The sequence below is a fragment of the Dichomitus squalens genome (assembly GCF_000275845.1).
Source record: "Dichomitus squalens LYAD-421 SS1 unplaced genomic scaffold DICSQscaffold_63, whole genome shotgun sequence".
Lineage (NCBI taxonomy): Eukaryota > Fungi > Basidiomycota > Agaricomycetes > Polyporales > Polyporaceae > Dichomitus > Dichomitus squalens.
Genome location: NW_006766945.1, coordinates 60,668 through 75,244, shown reverse-complemented (window position 1 = coordinate 75,244; position 14,577 = coordinate 60,668). Strand labels below are relative to the sequence as shown.

Sequence of the window (14,577 nt, the reverse complement as noted above, 5' to 3'; positions counted from 1 at the left end):
GAATTCTCTCTCGCGAGAAGTGTTCGCAGAGAGAGTAGGCATGTCTCCTGACGAGGGCTACCGCGTTTTCACGACGACCGCCTACGGCATCCACGAGCACTTTCCTCTCATCGCGGTCTCTCCCCAAGGTCCTCCGACCATCCTCCCCACACACCTCGCACTGTTGGCTTGTCAGGACCGCAGGGGTAACGTACTGGCTCTTCTACTACGTCCATCCACGCGGAACGTCAGCAAGGAATTCTATGTTGGGACCCCTGTGGGTTCTGTCAACGACTACGTTAGTGCGAAACTGGACTACTCCCGAGCCGTATTCCTTCCCATGGAGGAAGTCGCTAGGATACGGCACCTCCTTCGTCCCGAGAAGGTCTACATCCCACACCGCCCCTCATACAACGCATACGAATTACTGCGCGATGCCCCGTTCCATGCGGTGCTTCGTGATTCTCGAGATTCCTTCGAAGTCCGCCTGTCTGGCTGGTCTCGGAAGATCCTGGAGGCACACGGGTACCGTATCACTATGCCGAAGGACAACGAAAGTATCTCCCCTCCGAGTCTTCACCTTGATCGCAGTGTGCGTGCCCAAGTGGTCATCATCGCTGGGGGGCCCGGCGATGAATACATCACTATTCAAGTCGGACGTTGTAACTGTGAGCACGGCAACGAAAAATCTTCCCTTGGCGTGATGGTGCTGTCCCGCCATGGAACCTGTCCCCTGGAGAAGGAGTTTGACAGACGCCATCCGACCGATTACGCAGGCCATATCTCGTCCTGGGCGTTCCGCGGGGGCTTTGCGTCGAAGGAGATACCATTCACCCCTCACGAAGGACATCCTGACCCTATCGTCATGAGGCTTACGTTCAGTAGAGACTCAATAGACCCTCGGAAACAATCGGTTGCGAAGCCGATATATCAGCTAGGAGTTGAGATATGGACACAGTCTCATGGTACCTCTCAAGGCGAGGTGGCATCCACGGGCGCAGATAGTCGTATTGGCACCCCGATTCATACGGAACACTTGCCGGGCCAACGACCGTTCGTCTCTACACCCCCTAGTACCATGACGAACGGACATCCTGTTCCCTTCTATGCTGAACTCCAGCCTGGGCAGCTTCCCAGCGCTGCCGCGCCCGCATCCACGCGGTCTGCTGTCCCTTCCCATGACGTCCGCCAGCAGCACTATGAGCAGGCACCACAGCGTTCATACGCCCCTCCTCTGTCCGTTCCGCCTGCCTCCTCTCAACATAGTCATTTGTCGGGGCCCTATGGACAAGGAGGGGCTCAGACACCGGTCGGTCAATACGGCCTACCGCAGACAACTTCGACCGCCGCGTCAGGTGGTTCGTCGGTACCATATCCCCGTGGAGCAATCAGTTCTACGCCAACGCACTCGCCGCATACGTCTACATCTCACATCCCACAGACCGTCGAAAGAGCCTATTCTGAGGACAGTATGCATCCAGTACTCCGTCCTGGACTGGTCGCGCGATCCATTTCTGACTCTGCCTCAATGTACTCTTCTACGACCACACAAGGATTGCCCCAGCATACCTCAGTCGATGGCCACCTCTCGTCGTATCCGCCAGGGAACGCGCCGTATGTTCCCACAACACACAATCCCGCGATGCATTCGTACAACCCTCAAGGACTTCCGCCACATCCTACTACGGACTTGCAACCGCTGCAATACGGTCATAGCTCATCGCAGCCACCTGGACCAGGACATTCGTCTGTATCAGTGCAGGGCGTCATCCCAGGAACGGAACATGCACAGGGCTGGTCCGGAGGAGCATCTCACGCCAGCAGTCTACCACAAGCGTACCGACCAGCTGAGACTGGTTCCCTTGCTCCACCTCAGTCCCAGTTCATCGATCAGACCCCTCGGAGCAATCCGCCGCAGCCAATACGTTCAGACACTGTGGACTTCGCGCAGCAGTCTGTGCAGTTCAACCTGCAAATGCCTCAACGCCCCACGATGATGCTCCTTACCCAAGATCATGCACAGCAACATTCGAATACCGTCGAGCACGAGTATCACATGACTTCTGCCCCTGTCCCTCAGGCCCCACCGCGAGACACAACGGGTTACATGCAAGCGCTACAGGAAGCTCGTAACACGACACCATCTGTACCTAACCAGTATGATGTGCCGCCGCCCCTGCCACCAGCCCCTCCGCCTATCAGTGGTTTCGACCCTGCAATCCCTCCCGGTCATTCCCAGAACGCCGCCTACTCCGCTGCAGCCAACAACCCACAGCAATCGTATACTGTACCACCCAGCGGGCCATCACAGACGTACGAGAGTCCCCCTTCGAGCGATACCCAGCCTTCCTTCCGCGATGCTCCATCACAGAGCAATCAACAACAGCCGTACGCTTCGCAAGCCACCTATCTGCAACCCCAGTATGCTGGTGTCAACACCGCGCAGCCGCCGCCCTACCGCGACGCGCCTCCACCGCCGCCAGCTAGTCAGCCGCAGTACAGCCAACAGAATGTCCCGCAACCAGCGCCCTACCCGCCTCTACCTGAGACACCGAGGCAGCAGCAGGCGTTCCTTGCCGACGTTCCCCCCGAGTCTCAAGGTACAAATCATGCATCACCGTAGTGAGGTACGACGACGTATTTTTCTCTGTCTCATGATATATGGATGTAGGAGCCTCGTTGAACGTCATAAAATGCTGAGTATGGCGCTACGTTTGGCAGAACCTGAACAATCACGCGTAGTTTCAATTCCTGAGAGTCTGTATATAAGTAGTGCGGCAAATGCGGAGTATTTCTCGCGGCGCAAGCGTCGCACATTGCATCTTCCATCTGCGTCGCTGCACATTGTGGGCACCCGACCGTGTGAGGACGAAACGCACCCCGCCGGCCTCTACAAGGATTTAGATGTTCATTCGTGAGCAATACAGTCAATAGATACACGATCTCAGAAAGATACTGATACGTAGATATATCCTGACACTCCGCAATGCTAGCATGGAGCCCCTTGAACACTGGGGCGGCAGCCTTCGCGGCCTTCGCCTCAGCCTCACTCGGCCTCTTCTCCTGCGGCTGCCGGCCCGTCAGCTTGGGATGTGTCCCATCACCACCGCAACGACCGAGCGACCGTACGTCTCCTGCTTTTTTCCCATTCTCCGACTCCCTACCTGCGACGGCACCAGGAGGATCAGACGCGACGCACCCTTCTGCGATGGTGACAAATATTTGCTAGCGTGGGGGTTCAGGTGTTTCGCCGGCTCAGGAAGTTGGGAGGCACATCCTGTGTTTGTGCGGATATGTGGTGGCTATCGACGAGGTGCATAACAGCAATGGTATTCTCTCGTCGACAAATTGATAGCAGGAGAAAAAAATCGCTCATGATATAGAGATTATTGGAAACTCTTGACGTCAATCGTGTCTGAGAGACTGGACAGGAGTAATATCCAACGGCGGCCGACAAAATGAGGCGTTGCGTATGGGATCCGGAGGATAGCCCGGCGTTGACGCCCGGCGCCCGGCCTCCGGTCGGACTCGGTCGCGATCGCTCCGAGTGGGACCTCGGCGCCAAAGGCCTCCGCGGAGGCGAGTACTTCATGATTGCATTTTCTGACGAACTTTGCTCCAATATTTCTCTAGGTCTGACCTTGATACATGGGACACATACTCCAGAACATATACTCTAGAATGTCCCATCGCTCGCCTCCTGATCCTGAGACATGGGGTTACGCACCAGTATGTACCAATGCAGTACCTGACATGAACGAATACCCTGGCTGCGATGATCCGGTCAGTGTCAGTCATAAGCGTTAGCGGACATAACGTACTAAATGCGATCGTTTCAACGTGCGTCATATTTTGCAGATCATCCAAAGAGCGCGTGGAGGATCATGATGAACTGCTCGACGAAAAGATCCGACTTCGGCTTTGGGCCATATGGCGCCCAACCAACCGCTCTGCGAGGGGTGCGGCGTGACGCACGAAGGTGTCGCGTTCCGCTAGAAGATTGATTATTTCTGCACTCGTCGGTAGTGTAGATTCTCCAGCTTCTGCAATTGCCGCGCATGTCCACTTCCGCTCACATGCGGCGGTGGTAAGGTGCTCTACGGCCTAACGAGCATCGCCCGGTCCAGTAGAAGCAAACATAGGTTGAGGGGACTCGGCCATGAGACGCACGCCAACTTCAACCTAATTCAAGTTTAGAATCCTACTTGCCTCTCACTTGTCAGAGTGTTTCTTATCGTCAGCAATGGTCTTGTCGTTTCAGAAGCGACATGAATGTGCCTGACAACGAGAAATCCATGCTTGATGCTCGAAGAAAACATCTCTACATACGGTTGCTGTCTTCATTAACAGTATGATGCATTGTCCCACCTTTCGACAGCACAAACTGACTCTGGACAGTCTCGTACTTTGTCCTGGGTACCCACCTGTCGGAACGGCAGCGAGCCATTCGAGGCTTGTGCATCACATCGTCGTGTGATGCTGGCGCCGACAGATGTACTCGCTCGACTGTCAAGCTAGAACTCTCCAGAGTGCACCGACACAACGCTAGAGAGATGACGCATATGCATTCCCCACCAAATCAGGCCGGTTGCCTATCGATTTGGAAGTGCATATGGCACGAGCGTCCCACGCGGCGCCTCAAACGAAGCCACCATGCTTACATCCGATCAACACCGTCGCGTGGTGCCGCCTGCAGATGGCGGGCGCATTGATCACAGGTGCCGCAGTGACGGTATGGAGCTCTGGATCCCGTGAGGCAGCCCCAGATGGACGGACTGGCCAGACAAGGTATGTAAGTCTCTTTTCCTCAGCTCAGGGGTAGTTTCCAAGTCGATGGTATCAACTGAAAGGCTTGTCAGAAAGCATACGCCGCCCCCACAGGCGTCGGAACCATGACCCTAGTCCGCAGCGTCCGCGCTTGGACGCTGTAACCGCCGCCAAATTGTGGAGGCATATGGCAATTTCTCGACCCGATTCCTGCGCACCCCTCGGCGACGCGGCACCGGTGCCTTGCCACTGGGCGACCGACATCAGCAGTGACCGGTCGGCCGCTCAGCTGAAGGAGCAGTATAAGTACGAAGACATGAGAGGACGATCAGCATCGGGTCTCTCAACTCGCTTGCCTTTCTACAATGCGCCCCTCTACCCTCGTTACCCTCGCTCTGTTCGCCGCAGCAGCCCAAGCGGGCAAGCGTGGTCTCACATGGACTTACTGTAAGTTCATGCGCTATGACATGTACATACGAGCGGGAATTAACATCCATTACAGATGACAATACTCTGTAATAATCAGCCATTTTCTTCAGTAGTTAGCATCGCTGATAACACTAACCTCCCAGTGATCCCGGTGTCTTCAACAACGGCGACGGCCAGGTCGTCGCAATGTACGTCTACCAGTGTGCATCATGTGATTTCGTTCAGACGTTGATCCCCGCTCAGCTACGACTACGAGACCTACGCGCCCGTTTCCAAGAACGGCGCCGGAGGCCTTGCGTTCATCGGCATGCAGCGCTGCTTGGACTGCGACTCCAGCCCCATCGCGCAGCTCGCCACTCGTCAGAAGCAGCAGGGCTGGGCCAGTAAGCCTGACGTCTCTATTCTTTTCTCGCTGGATCCGACAATTGACGACCTTCCATAGCCGTGTTCACCCTGAACGAGCCTGACGTCAACGGCATCTCGCCCAGCCAGGCCGCGTCCTGGTACCAGCAGTACGTCAACCCGCTCGCTATCAAGAAGGCGCTCCCTGCGGTCACGTCCAGCACGAGCGCTGGCCAGGGCCTCGACTGGGTGCAGCAGATGATCAACGCCTGTGCGGGAAATTGCTACTACGACTACATCAACCTGCACTGGTACGGCCACAGCTTCTCGGAGTTCCAGAGCTACATCCAGCAAGCGCATTCGAAGTTCCCTGTCAGTCTCGAACGCTCGATATTGCATCTGAAGCGGCGCGCGCTCATCACTTTTCGGTGTTGTAGAACAAGCAGCTCATGATCACGGAGTTCGCTCTCCAGAATCCGGCGGGCGGCCAGAGCGACCAGTGCGTCTGAACTGTTCTCTGTCACGTTCCTACATATGCTGACCGCGCTGTAGGGTCAACTTCTTCAAGCAGGCGTTCGCGTACCTCGACAGCCAGAGCTTCGTCAACCTCTACTTCCCCTTCGTCGCCACTTCTCCTGCGCTCCTGCAGCAATACGACTCTTCTGCGGTCTCCTTCGTCGGCACTGGCTCGTGCCTGTTCAACAACGACGGCTCCCCATCTGCTGTAGGCAATCTCATGTACTAGACAGAACTAGACTGCAATCCACAATGGGGTTGTAAGCGGCATGTCTCGCCGGGAGGATCTCTGCTCTACGGGTCGTGTCGGATGTCTCGTAGAACTAATGGCGCCCTTCATGTCCTTACGAACACCTCCCCTTCAATTGGCTATAGTTGCATTGATGGTCCCGGGGCCGAGCTGGCGAGACAAGACCACCCAAGTGACAGTGGTGGGACGGTTCCAATCTTGTACGCAGTGCTACCACCAATTCCCACAACACATTCAATACGCGTAAGTAACACATTCGGAGCAAGATCGATTACAGGTATAGAAGCAATAAGGCCAAGCTCCCTACCGTCCAACATGTGCTTGTCAGGCTGTGCTGCATATTAGTGCACGTGTCTCAGATGTTCATGTGCGTCCAATCAATGTCTTCGAATGTCTCCGCCATATCGCCAATATGCTCCTCCCAGATCTGCTCAATATTCTCCCAATGCGAAGGCGAGGTAGGAGGACGCGTATTGCTCGAGAGGTAAACCGTTGCATGGTCTGCCTTTTCGGCCGCGAGATCCGTCGGGAGCCTATGTAGCGTGCAGTCGTCTTGAGCGATATGCCAACGACGAGAAACCATGCAGAGTTACTCACCTGGGAACGCTCGACGGACTATGGCAGGTATCGCAGGCCTGGCGATAAGCCGATACCCTACAATTTCGCCCGAATTTTCCCGGAACGATGGATTTGCCGGGCTGGTGATGGAGGGACGCATCGACAGGCAAGCGTAGAATCAACTCGTCTACGTTCAGGACGATGCGCTTCCGACACCTCGTCAGGATTCCAGTGACGGTCTTCAGACGCTGCTCCGACAGCATGCTATCGTGCACACAACAATATATGACATTTGAATGCACAGGCTTCCTCGCCCGACGTGTCTTTTAGGGTGCGGTCAACGATGAAAATGGTTTATAACGAACCGTTATTAACGGACGCCCTCTTGGACCTCTTGCTAACACGTGTTATTTACGGTTAATTAACCGGGCGCTAAATCAAGTTCACAAGTTGTTGACCCGAGTAATAAACATCTCAGTCGACCGACAGGGTCCCTAGAACTCCGAGACACCTCGCCATTGCAAGTACTGTATATTTGACGAGGCATGACATCAATGAGCTGTGTGGCGACGAGTCCCGCTCTCCCTTCGAGATCTTGATCAGACCAAGCTCACTGGAGGCTTTGGCCAGCGGCCTGCATAAATTAGAGGCACCAAGCTTGCATTTCACAGCAGCACTACTCTGGCCTACAGTAAACGCAATGAATGCGGTCTATTGTTGTTATTAGAGTCAAAAGGACGCTCAAATGGGTCCTAGTTTTGAACAATTCTTGACATGGCTATCCAGACTCGTACTTTCTAACTGTTTATTAACAGGTTATTAACTTGTTAATAATCCACGTGTTAACAATTCGGATTTGTTGCCCGCACCCTAGTGTCTTTGTAGGCTACTCGTGCCTAACCCAAACCCAAACCCAAACCCAAACCCTAACCGAACCCTAACCGACGCGCCACCGGGATGATGGTATCAAATAGTACCGTCACGTGTAAGGGGAGAGGGAGGTATGACACCTGCAAGGGCCGTTACCCCTCAGGTTTGCAAACCTCGTTGTAGTCTCTAAGTACCGCGGTCTTGGCGAGGTGGTCAGAGGAGAAAACACGCAGTCGAAGTTTGCCTGCTGGACTGAGATTTGACGGACCACCGGCAAAGGCCGTCGGCACGGTTCGGCGTCTCAGACATTGATCTGAGTTCGGAGTCGCGCGCTTTCACCGTCCATCACTCGAATTCGCTGTGCTACGCCCTCATCCTTCCCTCCCCCTAGTGTTAGAACTTGTTGACTCGACTGATACACCCTCAGCCTCCAGATTTGCTCCTTTATTGGTTTGTGCAACTCGTTCACGAAATGGCGGCCCGCTCAATCATGGGGCAAAAGATACCTTTCCACCCTCCAACTGTGTCCCGATGCGTGTCTGACAGGTAGCTGTGCTCTGAGCTGCAGAATGCGTCCCATGTTCAGCGTCATCATTCACCTCCACTATGGGTGAGAGTACCAGCCCACACCACGCGAGTGATCGTCGACTATCTCGTTCTCGACCGACACCTAACGGCTAATGCCCAGCCTCCGAGGCTTACACTTCTTTACAGCTTCGCTGTTCACTTTCGCGTGCACCCTCGCTTTCTCTCACTACCGTCTATTGCTACGCTGTTTGCTTTGCTCTCCAGACTGCTGTCATGACTTTCAGGAAATTCAAGAAGTCTACGAGAAACAAGTCATCGACCAAGATACCTGCAACTCCCGCCGTACCAGAATACACCGAAACCGTGGTATGGTGGATACATTGTGCCGAGCGGATCTTTTCTTACCTTCGTTATGAACAGAATATGGAGGCTGTCCAGGTTGTGGCCGACGCCAGTGAACACGTTCCTGCCGGAGTAGACGTTCATGTCAAGTTAGTGTTCAAGGGTGGAGATATTGTATGTCCTGTTGTTGAGACTCGTCACATGTCCTCACTTCCGCTACCGTCTCTGCAGGTCGCTTGCCAGGTCGAGCATTTAGGCGCACAGCATAGTGTTCCGCTAGGAGTATCCGGGACTTCCACTCTCGTCCACCGGACGCCCGAGGGGACGCCCAGGCTGCGTCCACAAGATCTCTCAGTCTCAGATCTCAAGCTGACTGCAGCTTCGCGTATCCTTGGCTCCCCGCGTTCTCCGGGTCTTACCACCCGTGATTTCCGAGTATATCATATATTGGGCTGCGGCGCTCAGGGGACGGTGTCGTTGGTTCAGCATCTCGTGAACGGGCGATTCTATGCGCTAAAGGCGACCAAGAAGAGCGCTCTCAAGCCAACTCATTACGCGTTCGTGTTCCAGGAGCAGACAATTCTCAAGAGCGTCTCTGGGAGCCCTTGGTTTCCCCACCTGCGGGGCAGCTTCGAGGACAGCGAGAATCTCTATCTTCTCACGGTACGGTCACCCTTATCCCTTGGGCTCAGTCTTGTGCTGATCCTGGGACAGGACTTTTACCCTGAAGGTGACCTTGCGAGGAGGATCTACAAGAAAGGCAGGTTGGAAGCTTCGGAAGCGCTGCCGTACTGCGCACAGCTCGTATGTGCTGCTCACGGGTGTACGCATATGATATCGTCGCTAATCATCGGGTTAGGTACTCGCTTTGGAACAGCTGCACAACCGCCGTATCATACATCGCGACCTCAAGCCAGCGAACGTCCTCATCACTCGTGACGACAACCTCGTGCTCTCCGACTTCGGCTTATCCAAAGCGTATGGTCTGAGCGCCGAGCAGCAACCTTGGAGTCTGCGGGAGGAGTGGGCCTCGCATCACGCCCGTCCTCGAAAGTCCGATGTGGCAGACGTATCTCGACGCGACTGCGGAACGACGGGGTACATGGCTCCGGAGGTCTCTCGGGGCGACTGGTACACGTACTCTGCTGACGTCTTCAGTCTCGGGGTCGTGTTCTTTGAGATGATTCACGGCAAGGTGGGGATTGGAAGCATGGGAGACACGGAGCTTGCCGACTCACTCGTTCGCGTCAGCTTCCTTACGGTGTCAAGTGCGGCGGCGCTCGCGACCAGCGGGTGGTGTACGAGAGGATGATGACACAACCTGTCGTGGTGAGGCCGGAAATTGGTGGAGAGGCCCATGACTTACTCTCCTGGGTTTGTTCTTCTGAGTTTTATGACATGGAGCGAACGTTGAATTTGGCTTTTGTGCAGATGCTGAAGAAGGAGCCGTCGCGTCGGCCGACCTTGGAACAGATCAAGAATCATCCCTGGTTCACCGCAGTGTGAGTTGCTGTGTCGCTTCGTCCTCCCTTCATGTATAATTCTAACACATCTTCTTTGCGTAGGAAATGGAAAGAGCTGGCGCGCAGAAAGCAACCCTCTCCATTGCGACCCTCCAACAACTTCCCACCTGTATGTTCGCTTCTGACCATGTTCGTTCAATGTCTTGGCTGAGATCGTGGTGCGACTTGTCTTACAGTCGAACACCCCCAAGATATCTTTCGGGACGCCATACGCGGAGGGTGAAACCCCTCACTGGTGGTACCAGTGGCTCTGCCCTACGTTCCCCCGCAAGTCCCGCCGCGTGAGCACGGCTTCTGCCCCACCCCCTGCGGACCCGATACAGAGAAGCGCTAGTGTTCCTGCCCATCTTTCCGCCGTCTTCGCGTCCCGAATGCCGCCGCTTCCACAGACTCCCCGCATGTTGCTCACGCCGCCCCTTACGCCCATCGTAGCGAACGGAGAGTTCACCCGGGGGTCCGGGCACGGGCAGAGCCAGTCGCTGGCTGTTCCGCGCCCATCGCTTGGGCAGCGTTCGTGCTCAGCAGCGACCCTTGTCTCGGAGGGTAGCCACGTGAGTCGCATTGCCCAGATCCAGGACGAGAAGCAATCGGCACATGCATCTGGCGATCCGGACTTCCATTCGATCAAGCTCAGCTCTCAGAGTCGTACGTTCACTGCGAATTCCCCACTACTGGAGCCAGCGACACTTCCGCCCCCGCCCACCTTTGCTGATGACTGCCCGGTTTTCACTGAAGAGCGTACGAATGACCGAGACGAATTCGGCACGACCTCACCGTCTACTTCGCCGAAAACGTCTGCGTTGGTTGCACGAGTGTGGTGTGCACTACGTGGGGTGCGCCGCAAGAAGGGTCTGAAGCCGCTGGATCTTCTAGATTAATCGCTCGTTCTCTCACAGTCCTCTTTCTGACAGCCTGCGTATCATGCTCAGCCTTCGCTCTCTTGTGACCATGGTTTCGTGGTATTCTAGTCGCTGCGTCCTTGGACGGTTGTCCTGGATTCAGACCTGGTGACCGGATGACCCGCTATACAGTTGTCGTACCTATGCTGCCATGCAGTCGTACTCCGCATTATGCCTAGTCAACGGCTATAATTCGATCTCCCTAATTCTACAGCATTATTCACAATCTAAGGACGCAGTGTACTTGGACCATTATGCGAGGAACGACTGATGCGCATGGTCGTGCAATGTGACTTATGTGGGAAACACGTTCAGTCACTGGCTGCAGCGCCCAAGGCCCCTGAAAGCCGTCCTGGTGCTTCAATTTCACTGAGATATCGGCACTGATACTAGTTTTGCATCGAGATCGGACGATCAGAGGACAAGGAGGAAACGAGGCCTCGGATGTCTGCCTAGAAGTCGCGAAAGGCCCCTACAACATAAACCTGACGTACGATGTTGAGAGATTGCTTAATCTACACATGTAGAATATGAGTTACAGCTACAAGACATGCGTGCAGGAATTTTCCATGCTGACCGGCACGGCACGGTAACTCTTCCTCCGGCTTACGATCAATCGCGCCTACTTGATGAGTCTGTATAAAGAAAGAGTCTGGTCAGGTCAGTCGCATCTTCCATCACTAGCTCATCTAAAATCCTCCCTCCGCCTTCGCCCTCTCAGCTGCCATACTGCACGCAATCCTCAACCTACGCTTGATATGACCTCACTCGTTTCCACCAAGGCCAGAATCGACTTGACGCGCAAAACTCAAGTAGCTGTGCAACGTAATGCCAATGTCTTCATATGGCTGCCCTCTCACTGCATAGGCTGTGAGTCGACAAGTTAGACGCATTGGAGTAATTATGTTCGTTCTCATGAAACCCTGCCTGTGTGTAGGTTTTAACGATGCTGAAATTGGTCCCGTTACTGCTAAGACACTGTTGAGATGGATCAGTTCGTCAACGCGACCACCCTTGAGGAGTGAAGAGACGGCCTTGAATCTTGTCATTCAATGTGTCGACTTGAAGCCCAACAATGTGAATATTCGGGAGGGACCCATTAGGTGTCGACCCATTCTTCCGTCTAACGGCCGCGAACTTGTTGACGACGATGAAGTCAAGGAAGGCGACTGTGTTATCTTCTTCAGGGGTATACTTCATAGCTGCATCCCGTGTGAGCCTTCCATACTAACGACATGTATCAAAAGACGCGTCTGGAAACAATCTACAAAGCACAATTGAACACTCCGATTTGTATGACCGTTTTTGGTACTTCAGAAGCGAACCCTCATTTGCCGACAAAGACATGACGTTGGTCGGATCGGAGGCAAGTAGGTTAGCTTCTTGCCTGCAAACTGACCTTACGAAGCACATCTAGGGAACTCTCCCCGATGGTGATATAATCCGCAATGCTCTCAAACTTTCCCACAACCAGGCCCGGTGCGTCGTGACGGGGAATCAGGACATAAACGCACAAGGCGGGGGACAGAATGAGCACATCAACTGGATTTATCCGCCGATTTGGGTGGGAGGGGTATGTCACTTCCTTTTTACTTCCGTTACTGTTTCCCTACAGATTGCTGAATACCCACCTACGTCAGCATGTCGGTCCTCAATCAGAGAAGCTGTTGGATTGGACGCAACAAGGCTTCAGGAATGAGCACAATCTGATAGCGCTGTGTGACGAGATGTACAGGGATTTCCAGAAAAATACACTTGCCATCGATCTGGACAATGTGAGTTTTATGCTGTATAGCTCAGGCTGTCACGTAGCTGCATTGATTGACTAAATACCGCAAAATTACAACAGGATCCAGAGTTTCGCGGAGGGAAAATCCGCACCTTTAGCCCCGCTCTGGGGAACAGAGGACTACCAGAATCGCCACGAGTGCCTATTGAGGACGAAATGACCCGCGGATTCCTCCGCGTCCATTTTCAGCATTGCCTGTTCGTCAATATTTTTGGTGGCGACGTGCAATACGACGCGGAGTGGAACGACAATCAAGTCGAACTCATGAAGACCGAATTGGCACGCTTTAGAGCGAGTACCGGCAAAGAGTTCCCCGAGAGCGGGAAATGGATCGGAGCATTGGGTGATGCCATCAAGGAATGGGAGTTGGAGTGGTCTTTGGTCGAAGATGAATCTGAATAAATGGACGATAGCTACTTCATGTCTACTGATCTCTCCTCAAAGGCATGCTGGTATACGTGTTATGTGCTGAAGGGACCCTAATGTCCTGCATGATTATCGGCTCAGGCAACGATGGTGGCTTTAGCTTATTGGGTCGCTACCACAAAGGGCCAGTCCACTCCAAGCCTCGAGCGGCTTAGCCTCCGTTACACGCAATACTCGACTGCCGACAACGCTTGATGCCTGCTACTAGCTCAATGCCCCAGGGTATATATCTTCTTTCAGTGCTCGTCATAGCTTAGTCTAACAGTTCTGTGGACTTACTGGAATCTGCGCTGCCACTCAAAGTGCGGTCACAACTCGACGCCACACCGTTTTCACGCAGATACAAACGGTTATATCGACATGATACGCTCGACACCATCTGAAGAGCACCGCTGCCTCGTAGAATAATGCAGAGGGGTCTGACTAGTCGGTGTCCGTAGGCCAGGTTCACATTTGCACGGTTGAATACCCGTGCTAAGAGAGGCAATGTCGCCACAATTCGGATAAATCATCAAACGTGCACCATAGGCGTCTCTGATTGAAAGACGAGAAGCGACTAACATGTCAGACAATGAACCACTGCGTAGCGTTCTATAGCCCGACCGTCTTGAGGAGCTTGTTGAAGTCGGGTGTGCCGAGGCCGGTAACCTGAAACAAACGAATGCGCGATGAGCACCTCGTAGAACAAAACATAGAAAACTAGTAGACGTACGGGATCCCAGCCCTCGACGGCCTCAAAGCCAGCCGTCTCCCCGTTACACTCGATCGAGTTATTGCCCTTAGTGATGTCCGTGAACGCGCTCTTGCCCGTCGAGTACAGCCACGGATTCAGGAATCCCAGCGGCGGCTTGCCCTTCACCGACAGCCTGTCGTTGATCAGCGCGATGATGCTCGCGAACACGGGCGTCGACGCGCTCGTTCCGTAGATGCTCGCGATCGACGTCTCCTGCACGCGGTAGTCGTCCGCCTTCGCCGACACGTCCGGGAACCCGCGCCCGACGGGGTTGTACTTGCCCACCGTCGCGTTGTAGTTGGCCGAGGTCGTGTGCGCGGTGAGGTAGCCGTCGACCGCGGAGGCCTGGTAGGACGGCGCGGCGTAGTAGTTGGAGAAACCGCCAGAGGACCCCGCCCAGGCCGTCTCTGGGCCAGAGCCGGCGGTGCCGCCGACGGACGTCACGTAGGGGCAGTTGGAGGGGAAGGTCGGCTGGAAGAGGGTGGTGTTGCTGTCTTGGCAGCCGACGCCACTGTCGCCGGAGGCAAAGAGGACGGAGACGCCGCGTGCGCCGAGCTGGGCGTAGGCCTTGCATAGTTTGCTGTGGAAGACTGTTAGCTACACTCGATAGGCGGGACTGTTACACG

At 54.6% G+C, this 14,577-nt stretch overlaps 6 protein-coding genes across 6 annotated transcripts; 4 read left to right on the top strand and 2 right to left on the bottom strand.

Moving 5' to 3' along the window:
• Nucleotides 1-40: 40 nt before the first annotated feature.
• On the top strand, nt 41-2,602 carry DICSQDRAFT_129758 (uncharacterized protein; the record flags this gene model as incomplete). Its single annotated transcript, XM_007370201.1, has 1 exon — nt 41-2,602. The coding sequence occupies one exon, from the start codon at nt 41-43 to the stop codon at nt 2,600-2,602; it is 2,562 nt and encodes an 853-aa protein (XP_007370263.1).
• Nucleotides 2,603-4,708: 2,106 nt separating this feature from the next.
• Nucleotides 4,709-6,403, top strand: DICSQDRAFT_183469 (uncharacterized protein). The gene is made up of 8 exons (XM_007370200.1): nt 4,709-4,767; nt 4,839-5,193; nt 5,249-5,261; nt 5,319-5,363; nt 5,419-5,558; nt 5,618-5,889; nt 5,955-6,016; nt 6,070-6,403. The coding sequence occupies exons 2-8, from the start codon at nt 5,112-5,114 to the stop codon at nt 6,260-6,262; spliced, it is 807 nt and encodes a 268-aa protein (XP_007370262.1). The 5' UTR covers nt 4,709-4,767; nt 4,839-5,111; the 3' UTR covers nt 6,263-6,403.
• Nucleotides 6,404-6,638: 235 nt separating this feature from the next.
• DICSQDRAFT_174363 (uncharacterized protein) lies at nt 6,639-7,104 on the bottom strand (the record flags this gene model as incomplete). Its single annotated transcript, XM_007370199.1, has 2 exons — nt 6,639-6,816; nt 6,881-7,104. 2 exons carry the CDS (start codon nt 7,102-7,104, stop codon nt 6,639-6,641), a joined length of 402 nt encoding a protein of 133 aa, XP_007370261.1.
• Nucleotides 7,105-8,512: 1,408 nt separating this feature from the next.
• DICSQDRAFT_174362 (kinase-like protein) lies at nt 8,513-10,982 on the top strand (the record flags this gene model as incomplete). The annotated part of the gene is made up of 9 exons (XM_007370198.1): nt 8,513-8,605; nt 8,660-8,755; nt 8,813-9,244; nt 9,296-9,385; nt 9,441-9,776; nt 9,833-9,955; nt 10,013-10,083; nt 10,147-10,213; nt 10,281-10,982. 9 exons carry the CDS (start codon nt 8,513-8,515, stop codon nt 10,980-10,982), a joined length of 2,010 nt encoding a protein of 669 aa, XP_007370260.1.
• A 779-nt stretch (nt 10,983-11,761) lies between these two features.
• Nucleotides 11,762-13,194, top strand: DICSQDRAFT_163615 (uncharacterized protein; the record flags this gene model as incomplete). The annotated part of the gene is made up of 6 exons (XM_007370197.1): nt 11,762-11,873; nt 11,941-11,997; nt 12,191-12,216; nt 12,421-12,576; nt 12,644-12,778; nt 12,853-13,194. 6 exons carry the CDS (start codon nt 11,762-11,764, stop codon nt 13,192-13,194), a joined length of 828 nt encoding a protein of 275 aa, XP_007370259.1.
• A 615-nt stretch (nt 13,195-13,809) lies between these two features.
• On the bottom strand, nt 13,810-14,530 carry DICSQDRAFT_174361 (subtilisin-like protein; the record flags this gene model as incomplete). The annotated part of the gene is made up of 2 exons (XM_007370196.1): nt 13,810-13,866; nt 13,931-14,530. Coding segments are annotated over 2 exons (657 nt in total), but the record flags the coding sequence as incomplete, so codon positions are not given.
• Between the last annotated feature and the right edge of the window lie 47 nt (nt 14,531-14,577).

What these genes read in the sequence shown, in the direction of transcription:
- DICSQDRAFT_183469 (XM_007370200.1), top strand. Translation starts at nt 5,112, where the DNA reads ATGCGCCCCTCTACCCTCGTTACCCTCGCTCTGTTCGCCGCAGCAGCC. An exon ending in GACGGCCAGGTCGTCGCAAT is followed by an intron (nt 5,364 to 5,418) that starts GTACGTCTACCA and finishes ATCCCCGCTCAG; the next exon opens with CTACGACTACGAGACCTACG. An exon ending in AAGCGCATTCGAAGTTCCCT is followed by an intron (nt 5,890 to 5,954) that starts GTCAGTCTCGAA and finishes TCGGTGTTGTAG; the next exon opens with AACAAGCAGCTCATGATCAC.